The 21,616-nt window shown below is 65.7% G+C and overlaps 1 protein-coding gene across 2 annotated transcripts in view; it reads right to left on the bottom strand.

Moving 5' to 3' along the window:
- The window catches only part of SND1 (staphylococcal nuclease and tudor domain containing 1), a 141,397-nt gene that overhangs the window by 87,761 nt on the left and 32,020 nt on the right, over nucleotides 1-21,616 (bottom strand). Inside the window, exon 11 of one of the 2 annotated variants that reach the window (XM_075509173.1) lies at nucleotides 4,563-4,652. The exons of the other annotated variant lie outside the window; for it this stretch is intronic. Within the exon in view, the coding sequence (XP_075365288.1) occupies nucleotides 4,563-4,652 (90 nt within the window). The remainder of the gene's footprint in view (nucleotides 1-4,562; nucleotides 4,653-21,616) is intronic. 2 annotated transcript variants of the gene reach the window in all.

The raw sequence follows: 21,616 nt of genomic DNA, 5'->3' as shown, positions 1-21,616 counted from the left end.
AGGGGGGGACGCGGCGTTACTGCCACAGGGCTGGCGGGCAGGGAGCGGGGGGCGAGCGGCCGGGAAAGGAGGCGGAAAAGGTGGTGGTAAACGGGCGGCGAGAGCAAAGGCCTCTGTCCGCTGCGCCAGGCTGGCAGCGTCCGGCAGCCCGGTGCCGGCAGCCCGGGGGAGCACGGTGCCCATTTCCCTGGGCTGGGTTTCAGGCTCTCCCGGCCGTGAACTGGGGCTTGTGCTGGAGCTGGAAAGCCCTTAGGGACAGCAGGACAGACGGACGGGCGGTGGGACAGGCAGCAGGGTGCCTGGGAGGGCCGGGGGGGGGCTGGCTGCTGGCCCGCCCCAGCAAACCTGCGTCCCTCAAGGCTGCCGCCGGCGCACCCGGGCATCGGCGAGAGTCGGGCACGACCGCGGGGCAGGAGACCCGGGCTGCTGCCTGCCGGCTCACCGCGGCCCTTCCCCTGGCCACGGCCGCGCGCACCATGCGGCACCGCAGCCGAGCCGCCTGCGGGTCCCCGAGCCCCTGCTCCCCTCAAACGCCCGCAGACGCCCACAAAAGCAGCCGTGGCAAAGCCCGTCCCGCTGCTCCAGGCTCCGGCTGCCCACCCGGAGCCAGGGCCGGGCACGGTACCACGCACCGGTGAGGGCTTCCCTGCCGGGCCCGGCAACGAGAGGGACACGCCACGGGAGCTGCCGTGCAGCCAGGAGCGTGATACACTGGGAGAGCAGTACACAGCAGTAAGATTTATTAATTTCCAATTAACTTCATCTGCCTGGAGCTGGTAGGGGTGGCGATGACCCCCAAACCGGAGAGGGGATCATGGGATCTCATGGGATGCCGTCATGCCAAGGTGGTGCTTTTGAGGTGTCTGACCCCAAACACGGCCCCTGCTGCCTTCACAGCACCGCTGCCCGCACCGGCCGGCACGCTGCCTGCACTGCGTGGCACGCTGCCCGCACCGGATGGCACGCTGCCCGCACCGGCCGGCACGCTGCCTGCAGCACAGCCAGGGCACACGCACCGGGAGGCGTCAGGACGAGGACAGGAGGGCGGCTGAGGACAGACGGCTCGCTGCAGCCGGAGGACTTTTGTCCTTGCTGGCGAAACGTGTCCCCCCCGTGCCGGGACCGGAGCAGCCGGGGCTGGGCAGGGGCTGCCCTCCTGCATCTTACACACGCGCGTGCAAGGCCCGGCAGGTCCCTACCCGAGCGCACACCGCCCAGGAGCGAGGGACGGCTTGTTCCGACCCCGCTCCGCATCCACGGACCTGCTCCGGGTGGCAAAGGGACCGCGCTGCCGGCGAGGGGCAGGGGACAGCTATGGGGGTGACCAGGCTGCCGGGAGCAGGTCCCGCTCCCTGGAGTGGGTGCCGCTTCCCTTGGGATGGGGTGGGGTGGGGTGGGGTGGGGTGGGGGGTACATCCAGCTCCACAATTCCTAAAGTGCAGCTCCCTCTAGTGTCACACCAGCCCTCCAGAGCTGCCACCGCGCACCCGCGAGGCAAGGTCACCGCCGTGCAAGGACAGCACCCACGAGGAGGGTCCCCAGGGTGCGGGGACAGCAGCCACGAGGCAAGGTCACCGTTGTGCAAGGACAGCACCCACGAGGAGGGTCCCCACCATGCAGGGACAGCACCCACGAGGAGGGTCCCCAGGGTGCAGGGACAGCACCCACAAGGCAAGGTCACCGCCGTGCAAGGACAGCACCCACGAGGAGGGTCCCCACGGCACAGGGACAGCACCCACAAGGAAGATCCCCACCATGGAGGGACAGCACTCCCGAGGAGAGTCCCCACGGCACAGGGACAGCACCCACGAGGAGGGTCCCCACGGCGCAGGGACAGCACCCACGAGGAGGGTCCCCACGGCGCAGGGACAGCACCCGTGAGACAAGCCCTAAGCCGCTTCCCGGCAGGCAGCCCCGGGGTGCAGGCAGCGGGCAGGGCACGGCCAAGCCCGACAGACACGCGGTGCTTGCGGCTGAGGAGGCGGCTGATGAAGCACCGGCAGCGAGACCAAAAACTCATCCCGGCCTAATTATTCCTAATATTCAATTCATCAATCTTGAAGGGGATGATCGCGCTCCGCCGGAGCGGCTGCCAGCGGCGATCCCTCCCGGGGCTCGTCACGCCGTCAAGCCGCGCCAGCTCTTCCCAGGCAAAGGAAAGGCAGCGGGACGGCAGGATGCGGCTCCAAGCCGGGCGGGGGAGCACCGGCCCCGGGGGACGGGCTGGGGCGGGCGCTGGGGGTGCGCAGGGCAGACCCCAAACCTCAAGTCCCCGCATCCGCCGCTCCCTGGGGACGTGCCAGCACGGCCACAGCTGCTGGGCACCCACCACCCACCAAGCCCGTGCAGCGGAGGGGAGGAGAAGGGGGCCTGAAGGTACCAGCTCAAGGGGCTACGGCGGCACCAGCTCTAGGGGCCACGGCAGCCCCCGGGGACTCAGCCAGGGATGCCAAGAGCGAGGACGGAGGAGTCGGCACCGGTCTGACTACCGGACCTGCCCGAGGATCCGGGAGATCCGGATCTCCCAAGGACCCAGGAGATCAGCCGACCCCCGGGCTCTGCGGGAGGGGACACCCTTCGGAGGGTGGCAGGGCTCCCCGGAACGGGCAGGGCTCACGGGGCAAACGCGCGCGGAGCCGGAGCCGCGCTGACGCCGCGGGCAGTGCTGCGCGGCGGTGCCAGCCCACCCCGTTTGATCTCCCCGCGAGCAGACAGCTCTCAGAAGCCGCTAGCTCCCTGCTGGGGTGGGCTTTAAAAGTATATTAAAAAAGGGGGTGGGAAAAGAGGGATTTTGCCGCAAAGATCGATGCTGACAGCGAGCCGCGAGAAGGCAAGGGCGAGCCACCCCGTGCAAGGCTGTCATTTCAAATCAGAACGCGCCGCCAACCTCGAGGGACTGTTTTGATCATTAACGGAAAGGATTTTTTCATCGCTTTCCTCAATCAAATTAATCTGAAGTGAAAAACGTGGAGCTGACAAAGGAAATATTTATAAAGCAAACGAGGCAACATCAAAGGCAAGCGGGCGCCCGGCTCCCAGGGCTACCGACACGGCGAAGGCAGGAGCCCGGCGCAGGCTGCGCGGCCCCAGCAGCGCGCCGCAAGGTTACGGGGAGCTTTAAAGATGGAGGCTGGCGGCGGGCGCGGCCAAATGGCTTTCTGCTTCTATTTCTGGGGGTCACTGGCTCCTGACCAGACACTCTGGGCACGGCGGCAGCTGGCTGCCGTCCCGCTTGCCTCCTCCTGCTGCTGACAGCAGTCCAACGGCAGCAGGGCAGCGAGGGCGCGCGCTGCCCGCTCCTGCCTGTCCCTCCGGCCGGCAGGACCCTGCCGCCCACCCCCCCGGGCGCGCTCGGCGAGATGCCGCGCGCCACAGCGCCGTGCTGGGGGTCCCGGGAGGAAGGCAGGACCCTCATCCTCCTCCCCGGCACGGCAGCCTGCGCTGCCCGGACGCGGTCGTGGGGACGCAGGGGGTGCAGAGAGCAGCCGCCAGCCTCGGGGACGGCGGGGACGGCGGCCGCCCCGTATGGGGACGGCCCCCCCAGCACCTCGGGGCTGGGCGTGGGGGACGCAGGACCGGCGCAGGCAGTGCCGCGAGCACCGCGGGCTCTGGCAGGGCTGGCCCCGTCCCCAGCCGCGGTGAGGAGCCGGTGACCGGAGCCGGGGACTTTGGCCGGGCGTGCCTCAGCTCCTGCCTGCAAGCGTGCAAGGGTGAACGCAAACAGGTCTGGGGAGAAAAAGGCTGGTTTCGAGCAACAGCCAAGCATGGCAGGGTGGGAGAGAGCAAACCCCGCTCCGCCGCACTGCAGAGCGACGGCGGCTGGAGGAAAACCGGCACCGGTAACCCCTGGGGCGGCCGGCAGCGCTCAGACCGGGACGCTGCCGAGGTGCAGCCCGGCACAGGGCCGGGACCCTGCCAGAAACGGCTGGGTTTCCATTTCAGAGACCAGAGCTCTCTTCACAAGTCCCAGCAAGATCCTCACAGCCGCTTTTGACTACGACAAGTGACAGACTTCCCATTAGAAAAAGTCTCTCAAGCTGCTATTTTTTCCTTTTCTTTTTTTTTTTAATATATAAACAGGGCTCTGAAATGGAAAGATGCAATTAGGCATGGAAATAGTCCTCAATGAGCAGCAGCGAGCAGCCTCGCTATGAAGGAAATTGATTTTATTTGACCATTTTATGAGCATTTGAAAATTGCATCCTGAGCATGTGCTTGAGCAGTTAAGTGCACATTATATTCTTCATTCCCCTGAATTGCTCTAAACCAGCCTAGAAAAATATGCCGGGGAAACAAAGGGAAGTACAAAGCGGCGCAGGTACACAGCATTCCTGGGAGCGGGTGCCGCTGAACGCCAGGCTGCAGCCCCTCGGAGGGGCCAGCTCAAAGGGTGCTCCCGCTTTGGGCGCACCCCGCAGCTCCCCACGGAGAGCCCCCGGGTCACCCCTAAGGACTCACACGGCACCACCGGCACGGGCGGCCACGGCTCCCGGCCCCTCACGAGCACCCGCCTGCGCCGGGGCCAAGCGAGGACCTCGCCACCGGTCTCGTCCCCTCCGTACCTTCTTCCCGATGAGCTTCTTGCGCAGGAACTCCCGGGCCTCGAACATGTAGGGAATGTCGTAGAGGGGCCTCAGCTTCCTGTTCTTGTCCTGCAGCGGGGGCAGAGAGGGGGACAGGTCAGGGGAGCCCCCCCAAAACCGCCCTGTGACGAGCACCCCCGCCCGCTCCGGAGCGGACACCCCAAAGCTGGCCCACCCAGCAGCCCCCGCCCGCTCCCATGGGTGCCCTCCCGCTCCTGCACCCCAAGGTGGGCTCCCCGAGCATCGCCGCAGCCCCGGCTCCACCGAAACCCCGAGGGGAGCCCCTGGTCGACACGAGCATCCTCCCACGAGGACGTGCCGGCAGTCACCGGGCAGCGCCAGGCCGAGCGTCTCCTCCGAGTTTAAGTGGCAGCTCTATAAGGGAAGGGATGGAGGGGAATTTGGGGGGGGGGGGGGGAGGTGGCCAGGGTGCCTCCAACGAGCCGACCACCCCCACCGAGCACCCCGGCCCCTCTCGCCACCCCCCGGCCCCGCTCACCCCGTGCCAGGCAGCTCAGCGCCGCCCGGGGATCTCCGCTCCCAGCGTGAAGCACCGAAGGTCTCGCCTCCCCAAAACGCCGCACACGGCACCCCCTCCCCGCGCCCACCGCCTGCCCTGCCCTGCCCACGGGAGGGGAAAATAAAGCTCCAAGAGCTCTGTAATTAAGAGAGCTGTGCAAGCCGGGTACACGGCCTCTGCTCACGCAGGCTCCTGCACAAAAGTTGCTCGTTAGACAAGCTCGTTATCAGCCAGTGATTAACAGCACTTGCGGGACGAGATGCCCAGCAAAGGGAACGGGGAGGCATTTGGCTGCTTGCTGCCCATCAGCCGCTCGGGGCCTCTCGCGGCAATAAAATCCCTTCAAAGGCTGGGCAAAAAGGGGAGTTTTCCAGCGGAAACGGCGGCGGGGATTTGGGAACGACGCGGGGGTGAGACGGGGCCGGGGAAGGGTTCGAGCCGCAGGGCACGGCTGCACCTGCGTGAGCTTTGTGGCAGCTCTCGTGGAGCAGCACCGGCAGCAGGGAGCCCGGCGAGCTCTATAAGATAATATATAAGATGTACAAGATAATCCATGTAGGGGGTATAGATACGGGGCGCTGCTCACCCTCCCCGGGCCGCCCTCTGCACCCGGGAGCCCACGGCACCCCGACGAGCTCCACGGCACGGCGCGGCACGGCAGCGCGTCGCCCGATGGCACGGGCAGGGGCTCGCGTCCCAGCCAGAAGAGAGCCGGGGTGGGGGCTGAGCTGCCACCGAGGCTGGCAGTTCCCCGCTCAGGAGTGCCAGCGGCAGGAACGGCGTCCCCCAACCCCTGGCTTTGCTTAGGAGCTCCAGGCAGGGCTCCGTCCCCCGGTCACCGTCCCCGAGAGCGGCCGAAGCGGGTGCCTCGCAAGAGCACGGGGCAGGCGCGCAGCGGCGTCCCTGGTCGCCCTCCCCGCGACGAGGCTTCGGGGACTGAGCAATCCCCGGGCTGGAGACGGTGTCTTCGGAGCCACCACCCCCAAGGGCCTTGTCCCCCACCACCTGTGCCGCCACCACCCCAGGACGCAGCACGCGGTGCGACGGCACAATGAACCTGGCTTTGAAAGCGACGCCGAGGGGCTGCCGCTGCTCGGCACCATCCCCGGAGGGAGCGACGCGGCTTTCCCCGGCAGATCCTGCTCCCTCGCTGGTGGTGTGCTGGACTTTGGACGCGCCCTGTGGTTGGCTGCACCGGCACCGTTACGGTTACGGCACCTTCGGGCCCTGCCAGCACGTGAGGAGGGGAAGGAGGGAGGAGAAGCCAAGCCAAGCCAACCCTGGGAGCTCCCCAGCCCACGCCGGTGGAGGATGGCCCTCGGCGCATCGCTCTGCTCGCCGGCGCGGTGCCGTGGGGAACGGCCCCCCGCACGCCCCACCGAGCCGGGAGGGGAGGAATACACCGAAGAGAGGGAGATAAGGTGAAAGCAGCAGGAAATGAAGGAGAGGAATCAGATGGGAGAGGGAGCAAGCGGACAAAGACACGCCGGCACTCGTGCTCCGCGTTCTTCTGTAATGAATGAGGCTTTGATAGAGTTTATTATGTCCTCGACGCCGTTCCCAGGCTGCTCCTTGGAGCCGTTCCCTCCTCCACCCGCGTCGCCGCTCGCCCAGCGCCGCAGCTCCCGCCAGCGCCGGCGATGGGAACGGGCCGGATCCCGTGAGGGCATCCCCACCCGCGGCAGCGAACCGGCGCCGCACCCAGCGCCAAACCCGTCCCCGGAGAAGGCGCCTGCTCCCTGCAGCGGCCGAAAACCCCTTTGCAGGCAGGGCGAGGGCAGGTCCCAAGCCTGGCAGGGCGCGGGATCGGCAGAGACGGGATTTCTTTTGGAAAGGAGCTTTTACGCTCATCAGGGATCAGCCCGATATCACTCGTGGCACAGAAAAGCTTCCTGGCACCTAATGGGATGGGTTTGACGAGGCCGACACGGAGCCGCGGCGGGCAGCACGGGGCACGGTGCCAGCTAGCCAGCCCCGAAGCCGGTTTTCCGGCAGGGAGAGAGCTTTCTCCTCGTCCCATATAAAATAAAGCCGCAGCTGAGTGCGTGGGGACCGCGCCCCTGGCCCGAGGGAAGCCCCGGCACGGGGGCGCGGGGAGCATGCCGCTGCCATAGGAAATGCCGGCGCTGCTGCCGGCCCCGTCTCAGCCCCACGGTCAGGCCGGCTGCGCCTTGGCATGCCGCGGGACGATGCATTATTCACGCCGCTCCCCTCCCCGGCCAGGTGCGTGGGGACGGAGGTGTCTCCATTATTTCGCTGGTGCCAGAAAAATTCCCAGCCCCACGCCAGAGCTGGAGTCGAGCCGCGTGATAAATCCTGGGCAGGGCTGCCGGGGGGGCTGCCCGCTCCTCCCGGGGCACCCCCCCACGGACCACGGGCGTCCCCCCCGGGGCGTCCCCCAGGGCCCCGCAGCAGCACGCACGCACGAACCCGTCCCCGTCCCCTTGCGGCAGGGCCCCGGCTACGCAGAGCCGGAGGAGCAGAGATGACTAACTCCTCATTTCGCAGTCCAGTGCCGCAAAGCGGTGCCATACAGCCACGGCCGTTGCTTCGCTGAAAAATCACCGCGTGGAGATGGAGAAATAAGCCCAGGGGCCGAGGCACGGGGCGGGCTCAGCCCTCCGACACGGCGCGTGCGGATGCTCCCCACCTCGTCACCTCCTGTCCCCCTGCCTGCGCCCCAAAGCGGAGACCGGGCTCCGCTCCGGCCCCCGGAGCAGGCAGCGGCGAGGGGCAGCGTGCCGGCACAGCTGCCAGCCGTACGCCGGCAGAGAGGAGCAGGCGGGAGCTGCCGTCGGCCATGCTACCCACCGGCCTCCCCCTCCGCCCCTTCCCAAACACGGCCGAAGCAATGGGGAGCGCAACGCCAGCCCCCCGTCCCTGACTGCCGGCCCCTGCTCCCTGCGGGGCCAGGACGGCCCCCAAAAGAAACGCTCGCACTCAAACGCTGCCTTTCCCCGGCTTGCAGACCCGGGGCTGCTGCTCCCCAGCCCCGTCCGCGCAGCTCTGCAACGCGAGGACGCCCGCTTCAGGGTCAGGCAGCGGGCTGCTGCCTGCGCTCGCTGCCCGCTCTGCCTGCAGGGCTCCCAGCGCATCCCCCGGCCCCGAGTCCTCGGGGTGGCTCCCGCCCCCAGGCCCCGCAGCCGGGAGCGGGCTGAGCTTTCCTCCGCTCGCCTTCCAAGCGCGGCCACGGTGGGATCCGATGGGACCCGGGCGACGAGCCTCTCCCAACCTCGACAAGGTCACGGCGAAGCTTCAAGATAAATAACGCTGCCCGGGCTCCTGTCTGCTGCTTTGCACAGGCAAAGCCCTGCGCAAACACTAATTAATCCTCGCTAACGAACTCGAAATTTATTGCTTATTTAAGTGTCTATCTAGCACAGGCTGTTAAGTCCCTAATCCCGTCCCGCGCGGCGCTGGAGCACAGGAAAGGGGGATGGTGGGAGTGAGCGGCAAAGCCCTGGGCGGCCCCGGCATCACCCGGCCCGCGGCACGGTGCCGGGGACTCAGGTGCCAGCAGCGATCGCGTCGGCGGAGAAGCGACCCGAGAGCGGCTCGGCTGCCTTTGCACGAGGAGGGTTTGTGAGCAAAGACGCCCCAGCTTTGCTTTCAAAGCTCCCACGGGATGCACCCTCCGGCCCACCCGGCACGGCGCTGGCGCGGTGCAGCCACGGGTCCCGGCACGGCGCCGGCGTGAGGCTGGTGCTCCGGCCAGGCTCCTCTGCCACCGCTTAGCCAGGGATTTACCCGGCTCGTGTAAAACCCTGCAGCTGCATTAATGCGAAGAGGGGACCTGCCTGCCCTGGAAGCAGCGCTCAAGTGCTTAAAAGCCTCTTCTCCGAGCGCGGCGGCGGCGGCGGCGGCGGCTCTCCCCGGCATCGCACAAAAGCAAATGTTTGCCTTGGGAAAAAAAACCAAACCACCAGCAACCTCAGCGCATCTCCCGGGTCTGCAGCCACGTGGGACCACCCCAAAAAGGGGACCACCGGCACGGGCGCCCCAGCGACGGCACCGTCCCCGCCGCCAGAGCAGCTGCCCTCCCCGTGCCGTGCCGGGACGCGCGGCCGCACCGCGCTGGCCCCGGAGGAGCCGGAGAGGCGGGGGCTGAGTCTTCACCAAGGCCACGTCGTCGTGATGCTGATGAAAAACGCAAACCCTTCTGCAATTCCCAGCGCAAGTAAAACGCAATGGGCTGTGCCAGGAGTCGGAAAATAGAAACGTTTAAGTGTCCAATCCATATCGCCTTTAACCGCTGCCCTGTCAGCTACCATTAAATACCGTTTTGCTGGCCTGTAAAAATGATATTTCATATCGGAGGGGAAGCGGCCCGGCAGATGGGTCTGGGAAGCCGTTCAAGAACTTGGACACACGTTTGAGGTTTTGCAAATAAACATTAAAAATCAATATAACAGCAAGGATGTTAACTAAATTCTACGACCGTCAAACATCCAGCAATTACAGACACATAGAAAGATATTGCTTTTTGTAAACTCCTTTTCAAGCCAAGAGCTCGAACCGCAGCAGCATCCCTCTAAGCCGCCTTCCCGGACGCGGCATTTCACAGCGCACGGGGAAGCGACGTCCTCGGCCGCATCCTGCCGCGGGAGCGGGACGGGCGAGAGGGACGGCATAGCTCCGCGGGGAGCTGCGGATGCCGAAACACCGGCCCCGGCTTTCCCCAGCTGCCGGAGAGAGTCATCAGCCATTCAAAAAATAATTAAAAAAAAAAGCGCAGCGTATTAGCCTCATTCAATTAAAGGTGTGCGACGAGGAAGTCGTTTTATTAGCGAGGAAGCCAATGCAGGGAGCTTCATCCTCGGGGAGTTGCTGGCGGAGGGGAGGGGGAAACTGCTCGCCCTCCCGGGACGCGGAGACAGGGATTTCAATGCAGAAATCGACGGGAAGATGCTGCTTCCTCGCGGGCTGCCTCCAGATACGTGCCGGGGAGCCCGGGGAAAGAAGCTGGCTTTTTGTTTAAAATGAAACACGGAGCACCGCGAAAGCGGGTGCTGCCCCCGGGGCTGGCACTGGCTGCGCTCCCCGGCGAGGGGCGGTGAGCGCCGGGTGCCGACAGCCCCCCCCAGCCTCCCTCCTCCTTAAATAACCCCTGTGTGGCTTTAAATACTTAACAGGCCGATTGAATTACAGCTCTCTTGTCAAATTAACATCATTATGCCGTACAGTAGCCAATTAAAGTCTATTTTCAGGAAAGCAGCAGCCCATATCTGCCGCGAAGGATTGCGTCCTGCCGTGGCGGGGGTTAAACACCACGGACCCTCGGTTTCCCGCTGCCCGGGGGTCCCGTTCCCAGCCCCTGGCCCCCTTCCCAGGGGCAGAAGATGGGGATGACAATGGATGCGGGCACATTCGGAGCAGCTGGAAATGCTCCGAGACGCTGGCTGGCGAAACGCAGCCCGGCGTGCCGGCGGCACGTCCCGACACCCCACCGGTCCCGGGGCGCTTGCCGGCTTGCAGAGCAGGGGAGAACGGCCCGGCCCCCGGGGATGAGCCGGGGCTCCCGGCTCCCCGTGCACAGGATTCTGGGGTTTCTTCCAACAATCTCGACGTGGGATGCTGTGGGTGCCAGCGCTCACGAGGGGACCCCAGAAGAGCCGAGGGGCCGGGACCCGCAGCCCGGTGGTGCCGCAGGACCGCAGGTGGGGAGAGCTCTCCCCTTCCCCGCCAGCGCAATTAGTGAAGCTTATTATTTGTAAAGCAATTAGCATAGCAAATCAACTCGAAGCGACACGCGAGAATAAGCCGAGGTAGAGATTACCAGCTGCCACCGAAAGCGGCTGGGAGCGGCACCGGCAGCGTGCCCGGCGTCCCCGGGGGCTGGTGGCTGCGGGGCTGCTGGGGGACGCAGCAGCCCCAGAGGGAGCCCGGGGGGGGGGGAAATCTGCCCCGTTCAGAGGCTGCCTGGCTTGTGCCGGGTGCCGGGGGAAGGATCCGACGCGGAGCAAGCGGGGCTCCCTCCCGCAGGCAGAGGAACCTTCGGGGAGGCAGCGGGGGCGACCGGGGCCGCGTGGTCAACGCCCGGAGTCAGCTCCCGCTCCCCCCCCGCGCGGGGAGCGCGGAGGCGAAGGAGGGAAGGGGAGACGGTTCATTAGCAGCCTCGCGCCTGCGGTTCCCAGCCCTCCCGCCCCGGCGCATCCTCGGCTGAACCCGGCACGCTTGGCTCGCCAAGGGATGCGCCGAGTGGGAAATCCAACGCGGAGGGCAGTGAGGCGGTGACAGCAAACGCGGCGGCGTGCTCCGTGCTGGTGCGACAAGCAGACCCGGCGCAGGGCTGCAAGAGGAGCCTGCAGCTGGCGAGCAGAAGCGTGCTGCTGCCGAGCGTCTGGGGACGGGCTTTTCCATATCAAAGCCTCTGTAGCGCATCGAAGCTCTCGCTCCGCAAAGACGGCAAGGCAGGCATCTGGTTTAACAGCACGCACGTGGGCGATGCTCTTACAAACGGCATCAGCTCGCTCACGGCTCCGTCCCAGGAGCCGGGCAGCCCTTCTGCAAGGAAGGGGATGACACCAGGCGCAGAAACAGCTACAGAAAAGCGCCAGCCCTGAGGATCGCAGGCACGTGCTGCAGCGAGGAAACAAGGATGAGGGGCTCCCACCGCACCAGAGAAATAAGCAGCATCTCTGCTTGGGCGGCCCCAGCTCGCGCAAGCGGGCGCCGGTTCCTGGACGCGCAGCGTGAAGCGCGTATTCGGCTTCTCCAGCGCTCTGCCCGCTCGGCCGCCTGCCTGCTCCGCTCCCTCCTTGCCCGCAGAGCACCTCCCTGGCAGCGGGCACTCGATGCCAAGGCGCCGCACGCCCCTGAACCACTCGAGTGATAAATGCCGGGTGGCCACGGCGGAGCTGGAGAGGGTTTTTAAATGGTAAGAAGGGAGAGAGCGCATGCCCCGAGACCCCGCTGGAGTGACCGAGTGCTGGCTGAGAGAGGGGAGGGCAGCCCTGCCCTGCCCTGCCTGCCCTGCCCTGCCGCCTGCGAGCCCGCGGCCAGCCCCAGGGGGTTGCACGGGTCGCCGGCCCCACTCGGTTGCATCCTCAGCCGCAGCAATGACCGAGATGACGCCGCCACAGCCGCGCTCGGCGGGGCGACCGGACCGGCACAGGGATCGGTCGCAGCGTGGCCACGGCCGGGTCTCGGGCAGGGGCCGTGCGGCAGCGGAGTGGTTTGTGGCAGCGGCCGAGGACTAACGGGTTTGAGGGGCGCAGGCAGACCTGGCAGCCCCCCGGCAGCCCCCCGGCAGCCCCCGGCAGGCTGGGCGAGCAGCTCTTTTCCAGCTGCTCTCCGAGAGGGCACAGGGAAGATCAGAGCATCTCGGCGGCCACTTGGCCAGAGTCACAGCCCTAAGAGGATTAAGGCCAGCGGCCGCTCTGCGAGCTCTCTGATACTCACACAAAGGGACGCCTCTGAACTAATGGGGGTCAGGAAGAAGCTTCCCCTGGCAGCCCGTTATCCTGCGGCTGCTGCTACAGAATGGCTCCCACCTTCTTCTAAATCGCCTGCCTGCGGTGAGAGAGCAGGCGGCTTCAAAAGCCCAGCCTGGTGGCTGCCATCAGCCGAGCTCAGCGACACGGGTGCTCCAGCCAGCAGCGCCGGGTGCTCACCCCGATGCCAGCCCAAGGTCACCTTGCACCCACCCGAGTCGTCCCTTTGGGCCAGCTCGGCCCAAAGCAGCGCTGCCCGGGGGTGCCACGGCACGGGGCGGAGAGCACGGCGGAGAGCACGGTGAGGCAGGAGGGCAGCAGCGCCGGCGCGGTGCTCCCAGCACCAACCGTGCTGCAGCTGGGGGACGATGCCCCAGGGAGCGAGCACCGCGGCTGAACGGACCCCGTCCCGGTACCCTGGGGGTAGAGGGTTTTCCCCAAACCCCTGCTCAGCCCCCGGGTGGTATCAGAGCATCTCAGGCCCGGGAATTACTCAAACATGGCCAGCAGAGTCCAGTTAAAGAGAGAAAACCAAACAACTTGTGAGCTGAGCATCCGCACCCAAACCAGAAAGAGAGGCCCCCATTTTAATCACTTTCATTATCAGAACGGGCTCCCCGCCGGAGCCTTGTAATCGGAAGTCGACCATTTTAACGCGATTTGCATTGTGTCAGAGCGTATCGAGAGGGCTCACAGGAGCGCTCTCCCCTCCGGCCCCCGGCCCTGCACGGCACCGGCACCGAGACCCAGGGTGGGCGCAGCCAGCGGTGCCCCCGCACCCCGGCACCTGCTCGGCCCTGCGGGTACGATGCTGTCCCCTCAGGAGCGGGGACTTTGCACGGTAGCAGTGACTTTGGCCACGGCGTCTTGGCACTGCAGCGATGCTGGCCGGGCTGAGCTTGCCGGCAGTCGCCCTTCATGGCGCGCAGTCGGGCTGAGCTCCGTGCCGTCCTTCCTCGCTTCCCAACGCAACTCGCCGCAGCAGCCGCGCCGAGTCCTCCCCGCTCTGCCAAAGCTCTTCCGCTTCTTCTGCGGCAGCTTCCCCAGCGGCTGAGGGGCTCGGCACACCCGAAGCCAGCTCGGGAAGGCAGGGGACAGCCAGGTTTTTGGTGGCCCCAAGCACAACCAGCCCAGCCCCAGTCGCCGGCACACTGCACAGGGCCACCGAAGGCTTTTCTCCGCCGTCATCCTCAACACGGAGCCGGGTCTGCAGCCGGACGCGGGGCCAGGCTGAACCACGTACAGCACGGAGCAAGTTTTCCACACCCTCCGGTCCCCTTTCCAAAACCAGCCCAGGGCACGAGAGCGACCCAGAGAGCGCTGCCGGGAGAGGGAAAGGCTGCTCCACCCCAGCCGCTGTCTTTTGCTCTCTTATCCCGTATCCATCCTCCGCCTCCCCCATAAAACCCCTCAGAGCCCAACCCTGGTATTGTATTGATGGTGTTGCTGCCGCACGCCGCTCCCGTCTCCTCCCCGGGGCGTCGGGGCTGTGCTCACCGCGCGCCTGGGCTCACTCCTGCAGCCTCGCCAGCGACCATCAATCTCCATCAAGCCTGAAGGCGCCTATTAATCACGTTAGAGAGAGGCCCTAATTTAAACCTTCTGCCTGCTGCCACTCGCTGCCTGCTCGGCTCCCTCTGCCAGCCCGTTTCAACGGTGAAGAGCGGGAGGACCCGCAGCCCGCGGTGACGGGGAGCATCTTGCAACGGGCCCGGGGTGTCCGTGCCGCTCCCGGCGACGCAGCGGCGAGGAACGGCACGGAGCAGCGGCAGCACCGGGAGGGTGGTGGCGAGAAGAGGTCTCCCCCCAAGCGGGGTCCGGCCGAGCCACGGGCGTCCCTGGAGGGACCCTTACCCCAGGTTAAGGGGATCCCAAAGGAGGAACGGAAAGGTTTTCCTCCTCTCTGAATGCACCAGCAGCTGTGGGAGCTGGGGGCCCCTTGCACGGAGCCCAAGTTGGTGGCAGGGTGGATCTGACCCGAAACCCTCCACGTCTCCCTCCGGAAACCCACCGCCTGCTGCGGCAAGAGGCACCCAAGGCTGGCACAGGGGAGACGCCGGCGGGTCCGCACGATGCAGGTGCCTCTCGGGATGCGGGCAGCGCCACGGGGCGGCTTTCGGCAGCAGAGACGCTTACCCGCTGCGGTGCTCGGAGCGTGGCACAGCCAGTCCCAGGCGCGCACGGGACAAACGCGGTGCCGTAACCGGTCACCTTGGGGCTCTCCCGCCTGATGGAGCAGCAGATGAAGCAGGACACGGCATTTTCCGCAGGAATTTCCATCGCTGCAGTTAGCACCTTCCACCCGGCCCATGCCGCAGCAGGTCCCCGGCGGTCCCCAGCCTCGTTGCCCCATCTTTCCGCATCCCAGAGGGACGCAGCCGGGGCGTGTGCCGACACGAGAAGCGCACGTCCCCCCGCGTGCTCAGCAGCCAGCGCTGCAGCGTCCCCGGGGCAAACGGCGCATGCGATGCCGGCAACTCCCGCCTGCACCGGGAAACTGTCCCCGCTCCCTCTTTGGGCTCAAAACCAAGCCCAGGCGCGGCCAAGACCAAATAACGGGTCTTCTAATTGCTTTGCGAGAGCAGAGCCGTATCTCCGGTCGCCGCCGTGCTCAGTGCCTCTAACTCCTCAAAAGCGGGTACAAAAGCACATTTGGTTTGTGGCCCGTCATTCTCTGAAGGCTCCGCGCCGGGGCTTTGCTCCTCACCCACAAGAACACGGTTTTATGAAGAGGAATAAAGCCCGCGTGCCTGCCGGCTCCCCTGCCAGGGCGGCCACGCCGGCCGCAGCCGCTCCAGGCGGAGGATGCTCCGAGCCCCCGCAACCCTCCTTCGCACGGCTGCTTGCAATCGCGTTAGCAGCGGGCTTAAATTAATAACGCTGTTTGTCCTGTCAGCACGGGCTACACGTTGAACAAGCACCCTCTCGGGAGCCGCGTCCCCACGGCACAGGGACAAGCCGGATCCTGCCCAGGACGAGCCAGCTCTGCCACCGGCGCTGCCCCGTTACAGCATCCCTGCCGCCGCAAGCGGCCCCGGTCTCCTGCCTCCTGACGACCCTCCTCGTCCCCGGGGAGGGAGCTCGATGGCTTCAGCATCGCGCAGGAGACCCCAATGTGGGGGCACGCACCCCCCGAGGCACCCCAGAGCGGTTCGCTTGCTCCCCGCTCGCTCCGAGACAGCGTTCGCGCGGCCATCAGCGTGGCCGGGGAAGGGGAGCCGGGCGGCATCGAGGACGGGGACGAGGCCAGCAGAAAGTCTGCGACACGCAGCCACGGCAAAGCCTCCGCTGCTCCGGTCTGCGGGGAAATAAAACAGCCCCAGCAGAAAAGCCACAGGACGACTGGAAACCACGCGATCGATACGATCGTCATCTCCCTCCCGGCGTGAAAATAAAAGGCGAAGCTGCGGACGCTGCTCCGGCACAAAATATCAGCAGATGAGCACCGGCTCCCAGGGCTCGGGGGTGAAACGGGCCTTTTTGGGAAGGGTACGGGCAGAGGTGTTGCCCTGCGGGCTGGGGACACGCGCCCAGCGACGCCCCGGAAACCCCGCAGCACCCGGGGCAGCAGCCCCTTGCAACGCCCCAAACCTGAGCCCGGAGGGGCATCACCGACAAGTGCCGTGGCCGAAGCACGGCGGTGCCGGCCCCGCAGTCGGGTGCCACGCGGCCCTGCTGCCGACACCAGACCCCACGGAACCCCCTGCTTCCCTGAATCCCCCCCCAGATCACCGGTACCCTCGGAGGTAGCGCTGATCGCAGATGCTGGAATCAGCTAATGAAAGTTATTTATGAGGCGATTACCAAGTTGGCTGCGCCAGCGCCGAATTAAGATAATTTGTAATTACGTGCAACGCTTTTAGAATACAGCACGCTTATGTTTTTAGTCACTTGTTTTATTAAATTAAACGCTCAGGCTAATTACAGGCATCCTTTGGATATGTGCCTCTCAAGTCCCGGCCCGCGGGAGCCTGTCACCAGCAGATAGCACGTCCACTGCTCCAGTGCGTTTGCTCGCAGAGGACCGGTCGGGGCTGTAATCAGCAACTATAAATTACCTCGTTATAAACGGGATTTACCCTTTGCAAGGAAAGCCTCTGCTTAAACCCATCAAGATTCTTGCGAAAAGTCATTTCTAAGCGATTGAAGTTTTTGTTTCGCCGGCATTAGAGGAGAATATTTCTGGCCGAGGAATATTTGGGGAATAAATCCTTAATTCAGGCTTTGGCGCTGGAGCGAGAGCGTCCGAAGGGGCGTTTCACAGCCCCGCTGGAACCTCTGCCCGGCTGCAAACATCTCTGGGCGGCGGCGGGGAGGGCAGTGCCCTTTGCCAGGAGCTCATCAGGGGAATCACCCGAGCACGGCGTTACCCGTCAATTCATTAAGCGGCGGCGCTTTGGCAACGCGCACAAAGAGCCACCTCTCCGCGGACGAGGAGATAATGAGGAAATTGAGATGTGTACAAATACTCGGTAATTTCAGAACGGTTTTGGTGTTTGGTTTTGGGTTTTTTTTTTTTTTTTTTTAAATTTTACAACACCGCGACGTTTGAATTCTATTGTAAATGAACCTGACTTTCCCCTGACGCCCTTGTCCAGCCAAGGCAGCACCAGAAAAGCAGCCCAGCGCGAGACGCTCTGAATGTCTCGCGGCCGAGCCCCCTGGCAAAGCTGACCGAGCCCGTTACCACGTCGCACCGTTACGAGCTGGAGATGCGCCAGCGGCGTCGGTGCCCCACGGGGAGCCGACAGCCCCGAGCACGGTCAAGGGCGGCCAGGAGCATCCCTCCCAGAGCACGCTGTTCCAGCCCAGGCTTTCCCCAAAAGGGACGGTTAAACAGGAGACAAGGCGTTTGCTTTCACAGCATTCCTCCTCCCAACTCCAGATTTAGTCCACCCGCAGCTCGTGTGTCTTCCCCAGGTATGCTTTTGTCCCCAGAAAATGGAGAAATCATGCTTTTTCATTTGGTTTTATGCTGAATACCCATCTGCTTGCCGTAACGCAGACTCTCGTAGGGCTTGCGGAACATTTTAAAAAATATTGTCCTCTGTGGTTTCAACCTCTCCTCTTTGCCTTAAAGCTCAGCAGCCCCCCGAACAGGCAGAGAGGACGCGCAGCCCCCGCGGGGGTTTCCTCTGCCCACCCACGCGCGTGTCTCCAACACGCTGCAGCCACCACCGGAGGGGACGGGATCCGTCCGCTGCCGAGCTGCCGCCGCAGGGACCGCGTGCCTCACCCGAGGCGGGGCAAATCCCGCACGCCCCCCGAGTCATCCCCCCCACGCGGCCCCGAGTCCCTGCCCTGCTCAGCTCCCACGGCGGGACACGGCGGCGGAGACCCCGGCCCGCTCCGTGCAGGATCGCAGCGGATAACCGGGCTGGTCCGAGCGTCGCCCCGCATCCCCGGGGGCTCCGCCGGGCCAGCCGAGGACCGGCTGCCCACCCAGCAGCGTGCCGGCACCCTCCTGGGGGGCCGTCGGGGCTGCTCTCCCCCATCCGGGGAGTCCCCAGGAGACAGACCCCCGGGGACAGACCCCCGGGGTCCCCACTCTCAGCAATGCCAATGTCAAGTCCTGCCACGACCCAGCCCCAAGCAGAGTGACGCTCGGAGCACCGGGCTGGAGCCGACGCGGGAGGAGGCGGTGCAGGCGCAGCGGCACGGCACGGCACGGCTCCCGCCCCGGCGAAGGAGGCCAGCCCTGCCCCTGCCTGCCCGCAAACTGGCAGCAAGGCTCGGTCAGGGCAGACGAGGCGACGTCCCCGTCCCCGCTGCCTGCTGGAGGAAATCTTTGGGATAGAGCGCCCGGCCAGACCACGCCGACTCCGGTCCTTCCCACATTGCTCTCCGAGCCAGAGGGAAACGAAGGAAGGGAGGGTGCTGGCGGAGCACCCTCGCCAGCCTGGCTCACGTCAGCGATCCCTGGGGATTTGCAGGGGAGGACGACGGCAGCGGCACCCTGCGCCGCATCGCTCGCCCCGGCAGCGGGGCTCTGAGCCAGCCACGGGTTCCCCTCTGCGGGAGAGAACAGCGGCTGCAAAAATCACCCAAACAGGGTGCTTTTGTGGAAAGAGACCCAGGTCTCGGTGCACCGTAGAGCACCCCACTTACCCTGGGCCCCCCCGACACCGTGCCGGGCAGCGCAGCCCGGAGCAGCCTCTTGCAAAGCTGCCCCACGCCGGTGGGCTCTGTGGGACCAACCCGGCTCCCTCCTTGCCGCAGCAGCCATCCCCCCGGTGGGTCGCAGTGGGGGACCCGGGGGTCCCTTCTGCCACCCCTCTGTCACCAAAGCGCTGAAGGGAGGTGGCAGGCACGGGCACAAAGCCGCAGCACCCATCCCACCCAGCCCGTCCCACCCGGCCGATCCCAGACGCGTTAACAAGCCCAGAACCCCGGCAGAGCAGCAGCCCCGGCTCCGCAAACGCTTCCAATCTGCGCAGAATGGGGCTTTTATATTGTTTTTGACCAAAAAGTAATTTATCATCCAAAACCTCCCAGGAAAGTGATTCAATATGCTAATCGTCCGACGGCTGGCACGGCTAGCTCTGCCGGAGGAGGGATTCTTCCCTGCAGCCCTTGCGGGAAGGGGAGGGAGAGTGAAGGACGGACACCCCCAGCCTGGGTAACGCTTGCACCCCCCGACTGCTGGTGCCGCAGACCCCAGGCTGCATTTCCCCCGACACCCCAGCCGAAGCCCGGGGCTACCCCGGAGCATCAAGCCTACCGCAGGCAGGGCTGGGGACCGAGCGGAGTTTGACAGATAACGGGCAAAACCCATGTCAGTTAAGAGACGGTGGCTTTGGGCTACCTCCGAACTAAGCCGGGCGGCCCAGCGGGGCACCCGGGGTCCCCTGCGCTGCCCACGCATCCCCGAGCTCCCCGGTGCTCCCAGCCAGACCCGCCTTGCCTCCAGCTCCGCTGTCGCAGCAGCTCCCCGGGGCTCGGCGCTGGCATTTCACACCTTCCCCGGCATTTTGGGTGCAGCGGGTGCGATGCCGTGCCAGCGGCCGGGGACAGAACAGCCGGCAGAGCGCGTGGGAGGCTCGGCGGCTTGAAATCCAGCCGAACACGCGTTGGGATGGGGCACCACCGCGGGCGCCGCACACCGACGCCGTGGGGCATCGAGCAAGGGGTCGCGCGGCTTTTAGGTTTCGAGCGGCATTTTGGCTGCTCTGCTCACGAGGAGCGTGAAAACAGGGTGACCGATCTCAGAACGGGGCTGATTCGCACCCAAAGCCTGGCTGCGGGACGCCGCAAAGCCGGGAGATCCTTCTGCCTCCGTTCAGCCCGGCCCTAAAGCTGTCCCCGAGGTGACAGGGACAGGCTCCGCTCAGAGCGAAAGAGCCAGCAGCTGGTGGCAGGCTCCCCGTCGGGGGCGGCGGCAGCCATTTCAGGACTTAAGGAAAAACCTCCACGCTTTCGACACCGTTAACCCAAATTTCACGTGATAATTGCAAACCCCGAGGGATGCGTAACGGGGCTGTCGCTCGATGGACCTCGCTGCCCTGGCTTCGGGGTCACACGCCCTTTCGGATCATGGGAAGGGACACGCGTGCCTCCCCTTCTGACCGCATCCCTGCTCCTGGGGAATTTAATTTCCGCTAATCCTCCCGGCTGTGAAGCACAGCCCCACCATGCTCCGGCAGCCCCGGCTGCCAGGTCGAGGGAGGTGTTTCAAGCCATGGGAGCAGCTCAGAGCCCAGCTCGGAGCCGCTCGCAGAAGCCAGCAGAAGATGAAGCTGTATTCAAGTGCACCGTGCCGAACCCGCACGTGACGGAGGGGAAGAATAGCAGCCAGCGAAAACTAGGGCAGCAGCGGCCGGGCCGGGCGGGAGGCAAAAAGCTTTTAAGGATGGAGCTGCCATCCCCTCTGCAGGGCCTGGGAGAGGGGGACATCTTGAGCCGTCGCCGTCCCCATCACCACCCTGTCCTGCTCGCGGGCCATCCCGCGACCCCCTCGCTGGCCCCGGGGAAGCCGCTTCGTGCCAGTGGCTGCCGTAAGGCTGGCAGCGGCGCAGGCAGGCAGGGTCCGCGGCGCAGGCAGGGTCCGCGGCGCAGGCAGGGTCCATCCTCAGACCCTGCAGCAGAGGGTCGGGGTAGGAAATGCCGAAGGGGAGTTGTCCCGCACTGTCCCTCGTCCTCGCTCTTTGTCCCTCGCCGAGCACCTTTAGCAGAGGGGGAGGCTGCGGAGCCGAGGCGCCAGGGCTGGCGCCGGCAGACGTCCGTCCAGCCCCACCGCTGCCCTTCGCCCGGCACGCCGAGCACGACTCGGCAGCCCTCGGCCCGGCAGCCGGAGCCTCCATAAAATTTAGCCGGTTCCTCCTGCTGCGGACCCCGAGAGGCGGCTGTTTGCAGCAAACCAGGGGTGCGCACGCAGCGTGCACGCTGCCCGGGGGTGACACCCGGGCTACGCCGTGCCGAGGCAGCCCCGCACCGGGAGGGGACGAGCCCTGCCCTGCCGCCGAGCCCCGCAGACGCAGGGCAGCTCCTCCATGGGAAGCTTGCTCCCAAGGGGCCCGACGGCTTTGCCCCTTGCACCAGGGATTTCAGGAGGTGCCAAGGCAGGAGCCGTTCACGTACAACGCGTCGGGGCGGCGACATCCACCCGAGCCCTCCTACCGCAGCCAGGCGCCGGCAAAGCCCGCCCGCACGCTGGTGCCCGTTGGGTCTGCACCAAAAGGAGCTCGGTGCAGGGGCAAAGCTTCGTCCCCTGCGCTCCGGGGCGTGGGAACAGGAGCGCGGCGTCCCTTGCAGTCCCCGTGGATGACCAGCGCCAGCAAAGATCCACGAACGCGTGCTGGAGCGTCCCCCCCCTGCAGCCCGCCCGCGGGCGAAGGAGCCGGGTGGGCCACGGGTGCCGGCGAGGGCCGCGCACCATCCCTTGCGGCACGTCTTCAAATGTCTAGCGACTAAATAGAGATCTCCAGCAGCCGGTGCTAATGGCAGGAGGAATATTCATGATTACTCCGAGCCAGGAGAGCGTCGCGCAGCGCTGGGAGAGGTGTGTGGAGGGAGGTGTTAACACAGCCGAAACGCCTGAGTGATGCGAGGGGGGCTGGGGGAGGCACCGAGCTCTGCGCTCC

The sequence above is a fragment of the Mycteria americana genome, chromosome 1 (genome assembly GCF_035582795.1).
Source record: "Mycteria americana isolate JAX WOST 10 ecotype Jacksonville Zoo and Gardens chromosome 1, USCA_MyAme_1.0, whole genome shotgun sequence".
Taxonomy (NCBI): domain Eukaryota; kingdom Metazoa; phylum Chordata; class Aves; order Ciconiiformes; family Ciconiidae; genus Mycteria; species Mycteria americana.
The sequence above is the reverse complement of the archived record's forward strand: the minus strand, read 5'-3'. Positions and strand labels throughout refer to the sequence as shown.